The 17,106-nt window shown below is 35.5% G+C and overlaps 2 protein-coding genes across 3 annotated transcripts; both read right to left on the bottom strand.

Annotated features, from left to right (window-relative positions):
* Nucleotides 1–1,061: 1,061 nt before the first annotated feature.
* Nucleotides 1,062–10,796, bottom strand: LOC107032176 (F-box/LRR-repeat protein At5g63520-like). Of its 2 annotated transcripts, none has more exons than XM_015233759.2 (10): nt 10,460–10,796; nt 10,099–10,206; nt 9,851–9,943; nt 9,637–9,768; nt 9,313–9,414; nt 8,985–9,024; nt 8,641–8,793; nt 3,385–3,569; nt 2,180–2,298; nt 1,062–1,745 (listed from the first exon to the last, which is right to left on the bottom strand). In XM_015233759.2, the coding sequence occupies exons 1-10, from the start codon at nt 10,667–10,669 to the stop codon at nt 1,307–1,309; spliced, it is 1,581 nt and encodes a 526-aa protein (XP_015089245.1). In that variant the 5' UTR covers nt 10,670–10,796; the 3' UTR covers nt 1,062–1,306. The 2 variants fall into 2 exon arrangements, with proteins under 2 accessions (XP_015089245.1, XP_015089246.1); XM_015233760.2 differs by having other exon boundaries at nt 3,385–3,566; nt 10,460–10,794.
* A 511-nt stretch (nt 10,797–11,307) lies between these two features.
* Nucleotides 11,308–14,046, bottom strand: LOC107032475 (beta-1,2-xylosyltransferase XYXT1-like). The gene is made up of 3 exons (XM_015234079.2): nt 13,733–14,046; nt 13,570–13,647; nt 11,308–12,861 (listed from the first exon to the last, which is right to left on the bottom strand). The coding sequence occupies exons 1-3, from the start codon at nt 13,920–13,922 to the stop codon at nt 11,561–11,563; spliced, it is 1,569 nt and encodes a 522-aa protein (XP_015089565.1). The 5' UTR covers nt 13,923–14,046; the 3' UTR covers nt 11,308–11,560.
* Between the last annotated feature and the right edge of the window lie 3,060 nt (nt 14,047–17,106).

Below are 17,106 nucleotides of genomic sequence, written 5' to 3'. Positions count from 1 at the left end.
TTCGGATTTCGAGATTTAATCAAGTCTATCTTTGACCGTCAATTTTTCATAAATCATTTAAACAATTTGAATTATTGATTATTGTGACTTTTTATGTAGTTTACAAATATAGAAATTTAATTTCAAAAAAATTGAAGATTTTATGCCCAAATTCCCAATCGAACTTAAACTGTTTAACTCTAGAAAAACGAAAAGTGCCACATAAATTGGGATAGAGGGGAGTATATGTTAAACCAACTTCAGCTAGTTCACGTGTATACTGATTCATATTCTAAACTTTATACTAAAAATCATGACTTCACCATTAATGTGTAAAGAAGAAAGTGGACAACTAATATGAGACAAAGATAATACCATATAGATTTAGTATCTTCATTCTTGCCAAACTTTTCATTTTCAAAGAGTAAAGGGATCTTTACACAAATAGCCAGTCAGATTCACCTTTTACTTTTGTTAAAACTAGTACACATAAATTATTCTTTGATTATATACATATTGTACGTGAAGCATACACATATTATATATCTTTGATTATATACATATGGTACGTGAAGCATATACATATTATATATCTGTCGACTATTTTTAGTTTAAGTGGTTGAGTAGGCGATTATTTAGGTTAATTCTTCTTTCCTCTTTTAGTGAGAAAGCCTTTTACTTTGGTTTCTTAACCTGTTTGGTAAGTGGTAACTATGGAAAGTGGAAAGTGGAAAGTAAAGGAAAAATTTTGCAATTTCTTTCTTGTTTTGTTAAAGTAAAGAGAAAAGGGAAGAGATGAAAATCAAGGAAAGTTTAAAAATGCAAGGAAATTATCTTCTTTTTATGACCAATTCTTTGCTTGCACAAAACAAACCAACGTAGTGGAACAATCCACAAAACTTAGCTAGCGTTAGATTATAACTTTTAAAAGTTCTATAGTCAACATTTGTTTGACCATGATATTTGGTCAGATTTTGAAATTTTGATTTCAAATATTTTCAAAATCAAAAAATTAGGACAAGCCTATATTTGGGGCTTCCACACACACAACTTCAAACAAAAAAAAAAAATTACAAACAGAATGCACGACCAAACACAACTTCTAAAACTCGAAATTTACAAGTTTCAACTGCTAAATAGACGGGAGCTTAATATACATAAATATAAAGTTACAACAGAAGGATTAAAACTAAGTAAAAGGCCAAATTTGGCTGTAGAACAGGCTCCAATGGCTTTGTTGAAATAAACTATAGTGCTATCATAAAATGTCAATGGCAACATGATCTGTAGCAACTACAGATGTAAATTATAATGCTTCCAGCACCTATCATGTCGATGGCGATTCAGGGGTGAATGACATAATCAGGTAGACAGTGCTATACACATGCAAACAGCAGCGTAGAGAGCTGCGTTCTTCAGATACCGGTCTATATTGGCTTAAATCTCCACGTGCAATTTCTGCAGCAGAAAAAGTTCCAGAAAAAGTAATCCCAGGAAAGTTATCCACGAACGGTGAGCAATCAAGGATAGGTTGAAGAAAAAACTCGCCACGACCACAGCAAGAGAACATAAGACAACCGAAAACTGACTTCTTATAGGTAGAACAACCAGCATTTTGGTGGTCGAGATCTCGCTTCAGACGTGTTATGTTGTTTGATGCATTGTTGCAAGAATCACGTGTAGCATTAGCATTCGCAAGGTAGAATTGGAAGGAGTCTCCACTTCTGATTCCAACACCGTTAACATACAGATACTCCTCATCCCCTCTGCAAGATTTTATGTTAAATTACAAAATGAAAGGAAAACAAAGTATAAATAGGTCTTCAACATTGTTTAATTTCAACTAAGTGTTGACAGGCTTATCCACGGGTATAAAGAAGTAAAACCAAAATATAGGAGGGCTCCATGCTTCTATTCACGGCCAGCATGCTCTACACATTATCCACCTCCCAAACAAATAACACGATGAAAATTAAGACTAGAACTGAACACAAGGCTGAAATGATATAATTTTACAATATACTTGATAAAAGAAAAATATAATTTCCAGTAAAACCACAAGAAGTTTGAACTTTCAAAAATAAATAATGCTTGAGCATTGAAAAGTTTAGACGACCTTCTCCATGTATGTAATCTATGAGATTTCAATATCATGAGTTGCACATTGAAAGAAGGATCAAGCATTAGCACTATAACTTACCTTAAAACCTCATGGAATTCCTGCAAATATATCCAACTTGCTTTTTCCTTCCCAATTGAGCACTTTCTTCTTTTAGAAACTCCAATATAGAGAGCAGAACAATAAAGATCACCTCCATACTGGTGGAAGTGAAATCAGAAAGAAAAGTGAGAATTATCTTCATTGTTCCGATATGCACTGATCTAAAGCTACTTAACTAAACAATTTTGAAAAAAACAATCTTCAATTCAACTTCAACTACTCCTTTTCAAACTTCAACCGAATCATGTTTAAGCAAACAAGACAACTATCTCCAACTAGGTAGTACCTTCACAAAATACTAGGCTTCGCACATAATAACCTTTCTAAACCATTTAGGAATGTCCTACAATCAGAAATATAATTAGATTATCATTCCTTCACTTAGAATATACCTTTTCCATGTGACCAAGAGTCAAAAGATATTGCCATCTTCGATTTGTACAAACTGGCACAGTGGAATGGTCTGGGATTTTGTGGGTGGGGGTATTTGAGGGTGGGAAGGGGATAGCGCTTTTCCCGAAGGAATATGAATTTAACACGTGGAAAATTCTGATGTGTCTAAGACCAATATGTAAATGTGCATCTTGCTAAACCCACCAGCCCTCTTTTCTCATGCTCTTTAGCCTGATGCCAGTGCCTCTATGTGTGTGTTGGGGGGTCAAATAAAGAGATGGAGTTATAAGATTCAGTGACCCAGCACTATCTCAATTTCAAGACTTATAAGATTCGGTGACCCAGCACTATCTCAATTTCAAGACTTAGTTAGTTAGCTGTGATGGAAGTATCAAAGGGAAACGGAAGACAACATATTACAATGAGACGGTGTTCAAATACACTACTCTTTCCTTTCCTCTCCTTTCATTAGGGAAAAAACAACTGTGAATTACTTCTTTCTATAACTAGCTACTTAAATAGTTGGATCTAAATAACTGACTACAATCTACATTCTAAGTTGTTTCCTCTGTTGCGCCGTACTGCTTACTTTGAAACCTATTCGGATGGCGCAAGATACGATACGCTTTGCTTTCTTGTTGCATGAAAGTGCTTGAGCGACCGTCGGGAAAGATCTTTAGCGGGGAAGGCAGCCGAGTCGTTCATCTTATCTTAGAAATTGCCTTATTAAGGTCCCATCCTCGTAACCCTTACATTGCATTCTAGCGAGTTTTAAGTTTTTTCTATCTTACCTCATCATAGATCTGATCGAACATAGTCAGACCATCAAGACTTTCAACTTGTGCTTCTCTTTTCGCCGTGAGCCAAGTAGAAAAGTCTCTAGGTCTCTCCCTGACCGCGACAGCCTTGTAGGTAGGCCCAATTTGGGTCATGCCAGGGGCTAGCACTACATGAAATTGAGTTTCCCCTACACCTGCTTCCAAGTTCAAAGAAATGGCAGCAATAATAAACATCCCAGAAATTTGACAGAGTAATCAGAAAGCAAGGCAATGATAAAATAGAAAAAAAAGTCCACAGACTGTCAATTACAGCTATGGATATAAATGCCAGAAAAAAAAATCTTTGATTTCTGGTTAAGAAATAATCTTTGAGCACTTGATTCTTCCAGAAGGTTAAGAAAATAATCTTTGAGCAGGATCATTCCCGCCAATCAAACTTTTTTGATAATATTCGTTGTATTTTTTAAGTCGAAGAAGATGTGATAGAGTAGCTAACTAAAATAACTTGCTAGTTGACAATACCTTGTTGTTCTGTTAGTTATGAGTTATGACTTAACTTGAGATGCTCTCTTGTTTTTTTGTTAAATAGTGAATTTTTACTTGGTGTACTTAATACTGATTAATCATGTGATTCACTAGTTATAAATAGCTAAATCATGGATTAATATCTTTCTTTATGTCTTAAATTTTAGGACTTCTAGTTTTCTACTTTCACTTTGTTTAAGTGATCTTATTTCAAGTTACATTCTTTATCTTTATTGTCTTTGTTTTGAGGTTAGTTATTTTCTTTCAATTTATTTTTGATTCTTTTAGTTATATTTATTCTATTGTAATATGCTTTTAATGTTTAGTTTATATTTTATTGTCTTCACAGGAGGAATGGAAGAGTAATCCCATCTTGAAGAATGAAAGATTGAATTTACATTATACATGCAACTTTATCACAAAATATATCTCAAACATAGAATATCTTTATAACACTATTTTTGTAATGTTGAATTTGTTAAAGAATGACAAAAAGTCCCACATCGGTGATTAATGAGATGGGTGGACTCTTTATAAGGCTTGGGCAATCCTCCTCCCTTTGAGCTAGCTTTTGGGGTGTGAGTTAGGCCTAAGACCTAATTTCACATGGTATCAGAGCAGGGCCCGTCTCACCCGATGTTGGGGTCCCCAAAATTAAATTGCCCACGCACCACATGCTAAGCACTGGGCGTGAGGTGGGGTGTTAAAGAATGACAAAAGTCCCACATCGGTGATTAATGAGATGGGTGGACTCCTTATAAGGCTTGGGCAATCCTCCTCCCTTTGAGCTAGCTTTTGGGGTGTGAGTTAGGCCTAAGACCTAATTTCACATGGTATCAGAGCAGGGCCCGTCTCACCCGATGTTGGGGTCCCCAAAATTAAATTGCCCACGCACCACATGCTAAGCACTGGGCGTGAGGTGGGGTGTTAAAGAATGACAAAAGTCCCACATCGGTGATTAATGAGATGGGTGGACTCCTTATAAGGCTTGGGCAATCCTCCTCCCTTTGAGCTAGCTTTTGGGGTGTGAGTTAGGCCTAAGACCTAATTTCACATGGTATCAGAGCAGGGCCCGTCTCACCCGATGTTGGGGTCCCCAAAATTAAATTGCCCACGCACCACATGCTAAGCACTGGGCGTGAGGTGGGGTGTTAAAGAATGACAAAAGTCCCACATCGGTGATTAATGAGATGGGTGGACTCCTTATAAGGCTTGGGCAATCCTCCTCCCTTTGAGCTAGCTTTTGGGGTGTGAGTTAGGCCTAAGACCTAATTTCACATGGTATCAGAGCAGGGCCCGTCTCACCCGATGTTGGGGTCCCCAAAATTAAATTGCCCACGCACCACATGCTAAGCACTGGGCGTGAGGTGGGGTGTTAAAGAATGACAAAAGTCCCACATCGGTGATTAATGAGATGGGTGGACTCCTTATAAGGCTTGGGCAATCCTCCTCCCTTTGAGCTAGCTTTTGGGGTGTGAGTTAGGCCTAAGACCTAATTTCACATGGTATCAGAGCAGGGCCCGTCTCACCCGATGTTGGGGTCCCCAAAATTAAATTGCCCACGCACCACATGCTAAGCACTGGGCGTGAGGTGGGGTGTTAAAGAATGACAAAAGTCCCACATCGGTGATTAATGAGATGGGTGGACTCCTTATAAGGCTTGGGCAATCCTCCTCCCTTTGAGCTAGCTTTTGGGGTGTGAGTTAGGCCTAAGACCTAATTTCACATGGTATCAGAGCAGGGCCCGTCTCACCCGATGTTGGGGTCCCCAAAATTAAATTGCCCACGCACCACATGCTAAGCACTGGGCGTGAGGTGGGGTGTTAAAGAATGACAAAAGTCCCACATCGGTGATTAATGAGATGGGTGGACTCCTTATAAGGCTTGGGCAATCCTCCTCCCTTTGAGCTAGCTTTTGGGGTGTGAGTTAGGCCTAAGACCTAATTTCACATGGTATCAGAGCAGGGCCCGTCTCACCCGATGTTGGGGTCCCCAAAATTAAATTGCCCACGCACCACATGCTAAGCACTGGGCGTGAGGTGGGGTGTTAAAGAATGACAAAAGTCCCACATCGGTGATTAATGAGATGGGTGGACTCCTTATAAGGCTTGGGCAATCCTCCTCCCTTTGAGCTAGCTTTTGGGGTGTGAGTTAGGCCTAAGACCTAATTTCACATGGTATCAGAGCAGGGCCCGTCTCACCCGATGTTGGGGTCCCCAAAATTAAATTGCCCACGCACCACATGCTAAGCACTGGGCGTGAGGTGGGGTGTTAAAGAATGACAAAAGTCCCACATCGGTGATTAATGAGATGGGTGGACTCCTTATAAGGCTTGGGCAATCCTCCTCCCTTTGAGCTAGCTTTTGGGGTGTGAGTTAGGCCTAAGACCTAATTTCACATGGTATCAGAGCAGGGCCCGTCTCACCCGATGTTGGGGTCCCCAAAATTAAATTGCCCACGCACCACATGCTAAGCACTGGGCGTGAGGTGGGGTGTTAAAGAATGACAAAAGTCCCACATCGGTGATTAATGAGATGGGTGGACTCCTTATAAGGCTTGGGCAATCCTCCTCCCTTTGAGCTAGCTTTTGGGGTGTGAGTTAGGCCTAAGACCTAATTTCACATGGTATCAGAGCAGGGCCCGTCTCACCCGATGTTGGGGTCCCCAAAATTAAATTGCCCACGCACCACATGCTAAGCACTGGGCGTGAGGTGGGGTGTTAAAGAATGACAAAAGTCCCACATCGGTGATTAATGAGATGGGTGGACTCCTTATAAGGCTTGGGCAATCCTCCTCCCTTTGAGCTAGCTTTTGGGGTGTGAGTTAGGCCTAAGACCTAATTTCACATGGTATCAGAGCAGGGCCCGTCTCACCCGATGTTGGGGTCCCCAAAATTAAATTGCCCACGCACCACATGCTAAGCACTGGGCGTGAGGTGGGGTGTTAAAGAATGACAAAAGTCCCACATCGGTGATTAATGAGATGGGTGGACTCCTTATAAGGCTTGGGCAATCCTCCTCCCTTTGAGCTAGCTTTTGGGGTGTGAGTTAGGCCTAAGACCTAATTTCACATGGTATCAGAGCAGGGCCCGTCTCACCCGATGTTGGGGTCCCCAAAATTAAATTGCCCACGCACCACATGCTAAGCACTGGGCGTGAGGTGGGGTGTTAAAGAATGACAAAAGTCCCACATCGGTGATTAATGAGATGGGTGGACTCCTTATAAGGCTTGGGCAATCCTCCTCCCTTTGAGCTAGCTTTTGGGGTGTGAGTTAGGCCTAAGACCTAATTTTACAGAATTTTATTTAGCCAAATCCCCGCACACATATCCATACTCGGATACGTCCCCTAAAATCTTAAAGGCATAATACATAAATATGCCCTTTAACTTGGCTTCGAATCACATTTATGCCCTTCAACTTTGGGTATGCACAAGTAGACACTTAAACATGCATAAACTTGAACAAATAAACACACAAGTCCTACATGTCATTTTTTGTCCTACGTGGTGTCCTACGTGTATTTTGCCACGTAGGACTCATGTGTTTATTTATTTAAAAATTGGATAGTTAAAGTGCCTATTTGTGCATTATGAAAGTTGGAGGTCAAAGTTAAAATTTGAAGCCAAGTTTAAGGTCTAATATATGTATTATGCCAATCTTAAAATTTGGATATATCCGACTCTCACATCCACACCCGAATCAGAGCAACATAGTCCTAGTTCATACCCATTCAGTGTAGCTGGGAAATTGTCTTTTATCCCTTTCTTGTCCTTTAATACTTATTCGAACGTCATATTTAACGCACACGTACAAGGATAAGTGAGATGATGTCTTCTTTCTACTCTTTTGTTCATTATTAGTTAAGGAATTAATCTGATTTGAAAAGTAAAGTCAAATTTATTGCTTTCTTTGTAATTCAATGGGTAATTTGATGTTCTATCAAAAGAAAAAATTCAATGGAATTGGGAACTTCAAAGATGTTAGGCACCAAGACAAGTTAGATGTCAAGTCCTTCAAAGTTTTTAAGAGGAAAAACATGTGTATATATGTCTTGAAAAACTTATAACTAACTGTGCACCCCTAGAGAGATCAGAAGTGCACCTTGGGCTGTTGGTGTAAGCCAAAGCACCCACCCGCACGACTAGGGATTGGTTCTGGCTAGAACCCCATTTCATTGTTTTTTTATAATTTTTTTATTTAAAGAGCTTATTTATAACATAAATTAAAATTGCTAGATCAGGGATTCGAACTCATGACCATCCAATACTCTTACTATAACAAAGTCAAGTTGAAGTATTAGCTTAGAACACATATTTATATTTAATATTTTCCGTATTGTTCAATCCATTAGTGACCAAACGAATACAACATTATCATTAATTGTCATTGAAAGTTCTGCTAACGCCTAAATTAAGATAATATTGATGCTCTCGCGGTCCTCAAATCTTAGGTTCGCCTTTGCCTGCATCACAACTCAACAGACCACAACAGCAATAGTCAATCCTCTTCCACTAGAAGCCTACTCATGTCTTTTTGTAGTATTGTTTACTTCTGTATACACCTTCTACAGTGTACACAGGTTTTCTCATCACTTCAATAAACTATTATCATCTTTAATTTATTTTTTATTGTTAAGGTAAAATTATAAGTTCATTAATTAAAGAAACTAATCTATTTGGAAACAAAAGCAGTTCACAATTTAAAGCTCAATTGCAAAGTTTCAGCTGAGAATCAATGCATACCCGGAGGATTGCCAGTATCCCTGAGAAAGGAAAGAGCAACAGCAGCGGAACTGTATTCTGCGTCATTAGAATGGTCTACTGCAGCTTCCCCTTGGTATAAGAACTGGGAACCTCCTTCACCCACAATTACAGTCTCTTGGCAAAAGGCATAATCTACAAAAGGTAAAGAATGCACGGAAATATAACTTGAGTTTTCGTAATGTTTATCACAGAAGCGAGTAGAGAAGACTGTCTCCTTTTTGTCTTAAAACATTGGCGATTTATGATAACAGTAAATTTAAGATTATAAAGTTTATCATGAAAGGAAAGCAAGAAAGCTTGTTGATTTGAAAGTAAAAGCTTACCCAACTTTTGAAGAACCGGTTTCATGTCAGTTTCGTGATCCTACCACCAACATGTAAATGACTTTTATGAGATTTAAAATGAACCCAAAAGAACAGCTAAATTACAAATAGAGAGCAGAAAGCAGCGAATTCCAAAAGTGTTTCCAACTTTTAACGGAATCCAGTGTGAACTGATTAGCGTGCGTGTTCTACACGTCCTGATTCCATTGGCATTAGGCTACATTTATTGCTATATCCACAATGTGTCATTGCTTTGACGTGTAAAGATAAAAGCTTCTTTCTTTTAGATAGAAAGATTAAAATAAAGATAATGAGACAATCGACTTACCGAAAATAACAGAATAGCCACCGGTGATGCGGAACCAGAAACAGAGGACGAGCATTCCCTGATATTTCGCACAAGTTCATCAATCATAAGTGCTTGATTTCCCTGACATTTGTGCTCACCGAATTAATTTAACCCATTACAAATCAAGTTAGCACAATTTCCATTTAGATCGGAACTAGTAGTTTGTTTCATATCCCAAGTAGGAAGTTCATAAAACTAAATTCCATAATTTGAAATCAACTCCACAGTAAAAGTTCAGCATCCTCTCAATATCACAGATTTATTTCTAAAATATGTTAGGGTAATATTAAAGGAAAATGTTACCTGAGTTTTCGATAACAACGGGATCAAACTGACTTTCAATCCTGGCAAGAAACCAACGGTAAGTAAAACTCCGTGGTTCTCATTCACATGATCAGGATGAGCCTCGTCATTCTCAATAAATTGCCATTGAACCTGGAGAATATCTTCAATTCTCATAACAAAAGCATACAAATTTGACCCAAAAAATTATTTTTGTCTTGGCCTCTAAACTGACCTCTTTAAATTCATCATCAACAGCATTGCAACCGAAAATTCCTTGAGATATCAGAGTAACAATTGGAATTCTGGACCCTAATTTTCCAGTTATCTGCAAAATAAGAACATCCATTATCATACAACTGCATATAGAGCTTAATTCTAATGTAATCAAGAATAAAACTTTTGCGTTTGAAAATGCAAATAGATTTAAAAGTAACTATATATATGATCTTTAATCAATTTAAAAGATAGAAGAGCACATACGAGCTGGTGAGCTTGTTGCAAGCTAAAAGAAGGACCAACGGAAGCAATGGCGAACTTAGGTCGAATAGGTTTCGACAAAACCTTGTCAACAGCCTCATTAACAGCATCCTACATCAGAATTGAATTTGTAAGTCATTCATTCTAGAGAAATTCAAGCAAATGTAACAATTCTTCGTAAGCATACGCGAATTCAGGATTTAAACTAAACAGTTTCAAATTTAAAGGTGAACTTGTTACACTTCAAAAGTTGCGAATTTAGACCTAATTGTTGCAATTTTACTGAATTCTTATAGATAAATTTATATTCGGTGTAGAAAAATTACAGAATTCAGATGAACTCATTATAAGTTCAAACGAGAACCTGGAGAGAAGGATTGATAGATAGAGCAGACGAGAGGTTAGGGAGAGAGAGGAGGCTAGTGATAATGAGGTTCCATGAGCGGTTAACACAAGCGGCGTTTGCACAGGCTAAGGCTGGAAGACGAGAGAGGATGTTATGGAGAAGATCGTCATTGATTGCATCAATCGTTGTTTCCATCTCCGCCGCCGTACTCCGACTCAGTTCCTCCATTTCACGGTGGTCGGGAACTGAATTTCGAACTCCACCGTCGCGTCTATGAGTCGGTAATCAGCGGCAAAGCCCCAACCGTTGGTAAAATGTACTACTAAAAGGTCGTAAAAGAATTGTCTGGAATTATATTTGTGAAAGTAGAGACAAAAAAAATACGCTTTTTTTCGAGTTCCATATGTTACTTATTTTATTTATATCTAAATGAATATTATAACTTGGCGTATTTCATATCTCAACTATTACTATATTGCATTAAACACATAATATCGAGAGTATTAAATTAGCCTACTCAATGTTGATTGGAAAAAATATCTAGCTAATTCAGTATTAAGACGTGTTTTAATACAAAAGAAAATAATATATTAGATAGGTATATAGAATTATAAATAACTTGAAGTATGAAAACACGAAAAAAAGTGACGATTATGTTGTCTTTTCAATGTGATAGTGAATTTGATGCCAGAAAAGCGTCGAACCACAAAGAATCTATTGTACAAGAGGATCTGTTTCTACTAATCAAATCTATAACTTCCGTGATCACATGACAATAACTTCAACAATTATAACAAGATTCCCAACGTAACAACTTTACCGACTATGACATGACTTTTATCTCAAGTACTAGTAGATATCCAGAATAAGAATCAGACTAACATATAGATTGCAAAAGAATCACAACTTCACAAATCATTAGGAGAAAAAAAAATCAAGTGAATGAAGTATATAGCAGAGTGTATTTTTCCTACTTGATTTACAACAAATGCAAAATGATCTATACAAAAAAAAAAGTTGCTTTTTTTTTTCTTGCGAGTATTGATGTACAACTCTTAAGAACTATAAACTAATGAGATCATTCCCGTCCACTCCAGTAACCGAAAAGATGGAAAAGGATTACTGATTTTGATGATGAAGATGACCATTCTTCTTTGCCATAGAATAGTAATAAGCACGAAGCAGTCTCTTATGGAACCTTCGAAGGTTCAACTTCACATTTTGACGATCAAGGTAGATCTTTTTCGTGAACTCCCATCCTCTGTTGTTCACACTGTCGGGGTCTGTAAGAACAGGATCAGTTTTCTCGTACTCGTTGTACAAAGAGCTTTCTTGTGGAAGGATTTTGTAGCCAATGTACCTGAGACCTAACTTCCTTGCTGGTAGTCCATAGTAAGTATCTGCTGCCCAATCTGTTCCTAGCGGAATGATTTGGATGAAAGCAGAATCAGGCCTCATGAAAAGGAAATGAGTCATAGCAGCACCGTGAACTCCAATCATAACATCACTGGAATTAAGAGCTCGATAGATTCTTGCTAGCTCAGTCGTTCGTTGAGGCCTCAAAACTTCCACTTGGAACCCAATACCTTGTGCCATTTTAACTAATGAAGCTTCATTGAGTATAGCTCTTGAATCATTTCTAGCTATGATGACTACTTTAGGTTTCTTCACGTCCAGCTTTTCTTCAGTCGTTTCTATCTTTGTCTTAGCTGACGGTGGTGACAAAGCAGATATATTCATATGCAATTGTGTTTCATGTTCCTCTTCTTGGATCAAACCTCTAATTCGAGGCAAATAAGCTCGGTCAAGCATGTCTCGGAAATCCCTAATGGTCTTGTTTGTTCCCATCAATGAAGCATCAATAGTTAGCTCATCGTGGATCTTTAAACCAACTACAGCCTCAGGGAAGCAATGAGTCCTGTTATCGCCTCTAAAGTCGATAATAGGATATTCAGTGAGGTGAGGAAGTATGTTCTCGTACTTTGAGATCCACCAGTCATGATACTCGAGTATTACAAACACAACTTTCTTGTTGAAATGCTGAGAAGTTATGTAAAGAGGCATAATCCCATCGTTGAATTCGTGGTAAAGATTGCCAGTGTAACCTCCAGTAGAGAAGAACACAGCAGGCACATCATGTTGAACATCACACTTCTGATGAATAGCAGAATTCTCTCCCTTTGTAACAAGGTTCAACTCATCAATGGTGTCCATCACACTTTTTTCCCATTTCCGAGTATACGGCTTAATCTTTTCGTGTTGGAATATCACATCATTTTCACCAGAGGCCCCAATAACTTGACTGCCATAACCATTGCTTCTGTAGAGGCTAATTGTGGAGGAAACAGAATCTGTTCTTACATCCCCTTTCATCACACAGATATCGGAACGAATGCTACTTCTATCACAGCAAATTGACCCTACATGATGATGGAAAAAAATCTCTCAACAAATGAAAAAGAGAAGTTGGTAAAACTAAAAAGCAAGCATTAAGATTGATATTGTGCTCTAACCATGCCTTTCAAAACAATATTAGATTACAACACATACAACAACAACAACAGCAGCAAAATAACATCAATAACTATGCGTCATTACCAAACAAGTCCGGGTTGGTACATATGAATCCCCAGTTCTTCATAAAAGCTCATTTTCTATAATCATCAAAGTAAATAACCCTACATCCCACTCTATTTCAATTTGTTTATCTTACTTTTCCTTTTAGTCCATTTAAAAAAAAAAACTATTTCTTTTGGCAACTCATTAATACAAACTCTCCGCGTAACAAGCTTAAGATTACATTTGGTGCATTCTACTTATTTACGACCACATGATTCAAAAGTTCCTTATTTTCTAAAGTCCGTATCAAGTCAAAACCAGACAAACAAATTTGAACAGAGGAGTAATAGATGTTATAAATCTTAAAAGAAAGAAACTTGCTTTCCTCTTCAAAAGCAATCAAAGGGCTAAAGCTTATAAACCACCTATGGTGATAAGATGAAAATTTTCAAAAATACTTTATCAAAAAAATTGGGAATCTTCAGAAAAAAAAAAAACACCCTTTCTGCTGTAGCAAATATTATACAAAAAAAAAAAACAGATGAACATAAAAGCAACTAAATACTAACCATTAGAGACCGAGGAACAAACAGAAGCATATACATCTGATGTAGAAACAACCCCTTCATCTTCAAAACCAAATGAATCTGCAAAATACACCACAAAACATTAAAAAAAGAGAAACAAAGCAGAAAGAGAGTTGAAAAAGAGAGAACAGAGAAAGAAACTTACATAAAAGAGAAAGAGTAGGAGCAGATGGGAAGAAAAGAGGAGCTAAAATAAAGCTAAAAGATAGAAAAGATAGAAAAACAAGAAACAAAAGCTTAGGTCTTGCTACTCTTTTGCTGTTTTCACAAACAAAAGGAACATCCCCTTTTCTCCATTGATGATATCTCTGGTAATACACCATTTTCTTCAACATAAAACAGCTTAAAAATATGAACTTTTTTTTTTGTAATAAAAGAAACTTTTTTTATATTTATAATCTTTGAAAAGTTTACTTGAGGAAAGGTTTTTGCTGGGGGGTTCAAGGTTTGCTGTGAACTATTTGGAATCTTCAAATGAGAGCTGTCAATTTAAGGAGAAAAGAAGAAAAATAATAATACGTCCTAACGTGAGATTCAAATAAGTCTATTTCAAATTTATCATATATATTTTAAACAATAAATTATGAATATATAATTATTTTTTATATAATTATAAATATATAAATTTTATTTTTTAAAAAAATTAATAACTTATTTAACTCTCGAAAAATATAATATGATATGATTTAATTATTTTTTTTTAACAGTCAGTCAAAGGCGTGTACAATTGGTAAAGGAATTTATTTTTTTTCTTGGCTGGCTGGCTTAGACGGATTCTTAACATGCTACAACTTGGAAAATAGGCGTGTGTTATGATTTTTTTTCTTGGCTGAGGTTTTGTGGGATTAATTTCGTTTCAAAAAGAATGTTTTAATTTAATTTGGAACGGAGTTTAATAAAAAAAATTAATTTTGTGGTTTTAAATTAAAATTATGTTAAATATATTAAAATATTTTTTAATCTTGTGGTCTTAAATTATCACGTGGAAAGTTAAAGTGTTATTAAAAAGGGAAAGGGATCATTCTTTTTAAAACAAACTAAAAAAAAATACGGATATTCTTTTTGAAACGGAGAGAATATATTTTCTCTATCTCAATTAATAGTGATCTTTTTAAATGTGAATAGGATAAATATATTAAAAAGATCGAGATAATTTAATTCCTATTATATATAAATATAAAATAATTTTAATTATATATAAATAATGTAATTTTTCATTTGAACGTATTAGTTCTATTGATAGATAAGAAGTTAAAAAAGTAACAAACTATATTATGAATATCAGATTGTTCTTATTAAAGTTACGGTAGTGCTTATTATTACTGTGATTTTTTTTCATAGTAAAATGTCAAGTGAAATCTTGTGTTTGCTACACAGAATAGTTGTCAAATAAGGAAATATTACATCCTTTTTAGATAAATATTTTTTAAAAGAAAAAACGTCACTAAAATTGAAAAAAAAAAAGATATTTTGTTGGTTGTATGGAAATACAATGGCTTAATGTACGATATATCTTAAATTTGTCAGCAAATTTATATTTAAATATTTAATTTGAGTTATGATTTATTTCGATTGAGCATCTCAACATCCGATGCAATACTCTCTTTGATATTTTCAACTTCAAATTTTGGAGAAAATTTTGCATGCATATATCCTCAAACGCCTATTAAATTTAAGTTAACCCCATAAATTTATATTAAACTAATTTAATCATACACAATTCTGCAACAAGGGTAATGTGTACAAATTGCATCAATAGTCTAATTAAGTGCATGTTGAACATGCCAAAAAAAAACTTAAAAGCTTTATTTGAAAATTATATAATAAAAATATTTATCATATTTTTAACAATATGATTAATACAAATCATGTTCGAATTTCTAAACGAAACGTATTACCAAGCTTAAAGAATTACTCATTTAGGCAACATCTCTCTCTTTTTTTTTTTTTTTGACTAATCATGACAAAAATAATACACTTTAAATTATCAAAAAATTAGCAATTTGAAAGAACAAAAACACTTACCTAATTCTCTTTAGTTTACTCTTTTTCTTGTTTTTTTTTACATCCCATGAAGTTGCATGTTTCGTGTATTATTGTTGACACATATTTTTAAAAAAATTAAAATCAAGTTTTATTACTATGTTATTCAAAGCAAATTTATGTACCTAATTATTACTAATAATTTATAAATAAAAGGGGAGAACAAGAATAATAATCGAATAATTTTGACTTCTTCAAAAAAAAATAGAAATATAATATGCAGAAAAACAGAAGAAGAAGAAAAATTGAAGACATCGAAATAATTAATTAGCTGATTATTATTGACTAATTATTAGTTCCAACTTCCATTGCAAGGAAATATTTTTATGTAGCGTTTGGTGATTTTTCGTGAAGTATTTTTCAAGCATATTGTTGGATTTTATTTTCCCTGATTTTTTATTATAAATAGGTTTTTCTTTTAGAAAAATATTTTGGATTGACTAATTTTTTTCTAGTAGGAAAAGGTTTAGGACGCTATAAATAGAAACATGTTCTTTCTAACTTAATTAGCTTTCAAAATGTAGTCTTAACGGCTTTGAGAGTTTTGGTTAGGGAATAATTTATTGGTCACAAGTTTGATGCGTTATCACTTGTGTGAACCTCTCATGTATACCGAGTGAATTGGTAGAGGTTGTTTCTCTCTGTATTTTGTACTTTCATATATATAGTGGATTGCTCATCTCCTTTGTGGACGTAGGTCGATTGATCAAACCACGTTAAATCTTTGTGTCTTTTGATATATTTCTCATTGTCTTCTTACTCGTACCCTTTCGAGGTTTACTTTGCTAGCTTCCGCATTTACACCTACTTATTTTCGATCCTAACACATATTTCCAAACCAATCTTTAAAAAAAAAGTTTTAATTTTTCGTTCATCAGAAAATAAGTATTATGACGTTTATTACACAATAAAGAATTCTGAATTTTAACGAGTGTAACTTTTCAATTTATTCATCGATAATAGTGAATTTATTTAATCATTGATAAGATAAACGAATAAAATGATGAATAACTGATTAAAATAGTATGCTTTTGATATTTTAATCATCTGGTTTAGGTGTAGTCATGTGCTTAGCAAGATTTTGATACTTTAATGAATTAAAAAGAAGTTTTAAAATTAAATTTAAAAAAAAAAATTGAAAAAGCCAAGGTTGGCCTCTTCTTGTACAGAGCAATATAATACTAACCATTTTAATTTTTATGCGTGTAAATTGCATCTTCCAACACAACTTGTCACGACCCAAAAAGAGCCGCGACTGGCACCCACATTTATCCTCCTATGTGAGCGAACCAATCAATCTAAACCTTAACATTTCAATTTAATATCAACATAAAGCAATGCGGAAGACTTAAACTCATTAATAAAAGACAATTCAATAACTTCTAAAATTCAACATCTATTATTTCCCCAAAATCTGGAAGTCATCACCACAAGAACATCTATGATCAAATTACTAAACTAAGAGTATTCTAAGAA

This window comes from Solanum pennellii, chromosome 10, assembly GCF_001406875.1.
Source record: "Solanum pennellii chromosome 10, SPENNV200".
NCBI classification, from domain to species: Eukaryota; Viridiplantae; Streptophyta; class Magnoliopsida; order Solanales; family Solanaceae; genus Solanum; species Solanum pennellii.
This window is presented reverse-complemented; position numbering and strand designations above follow the sequence as displayed.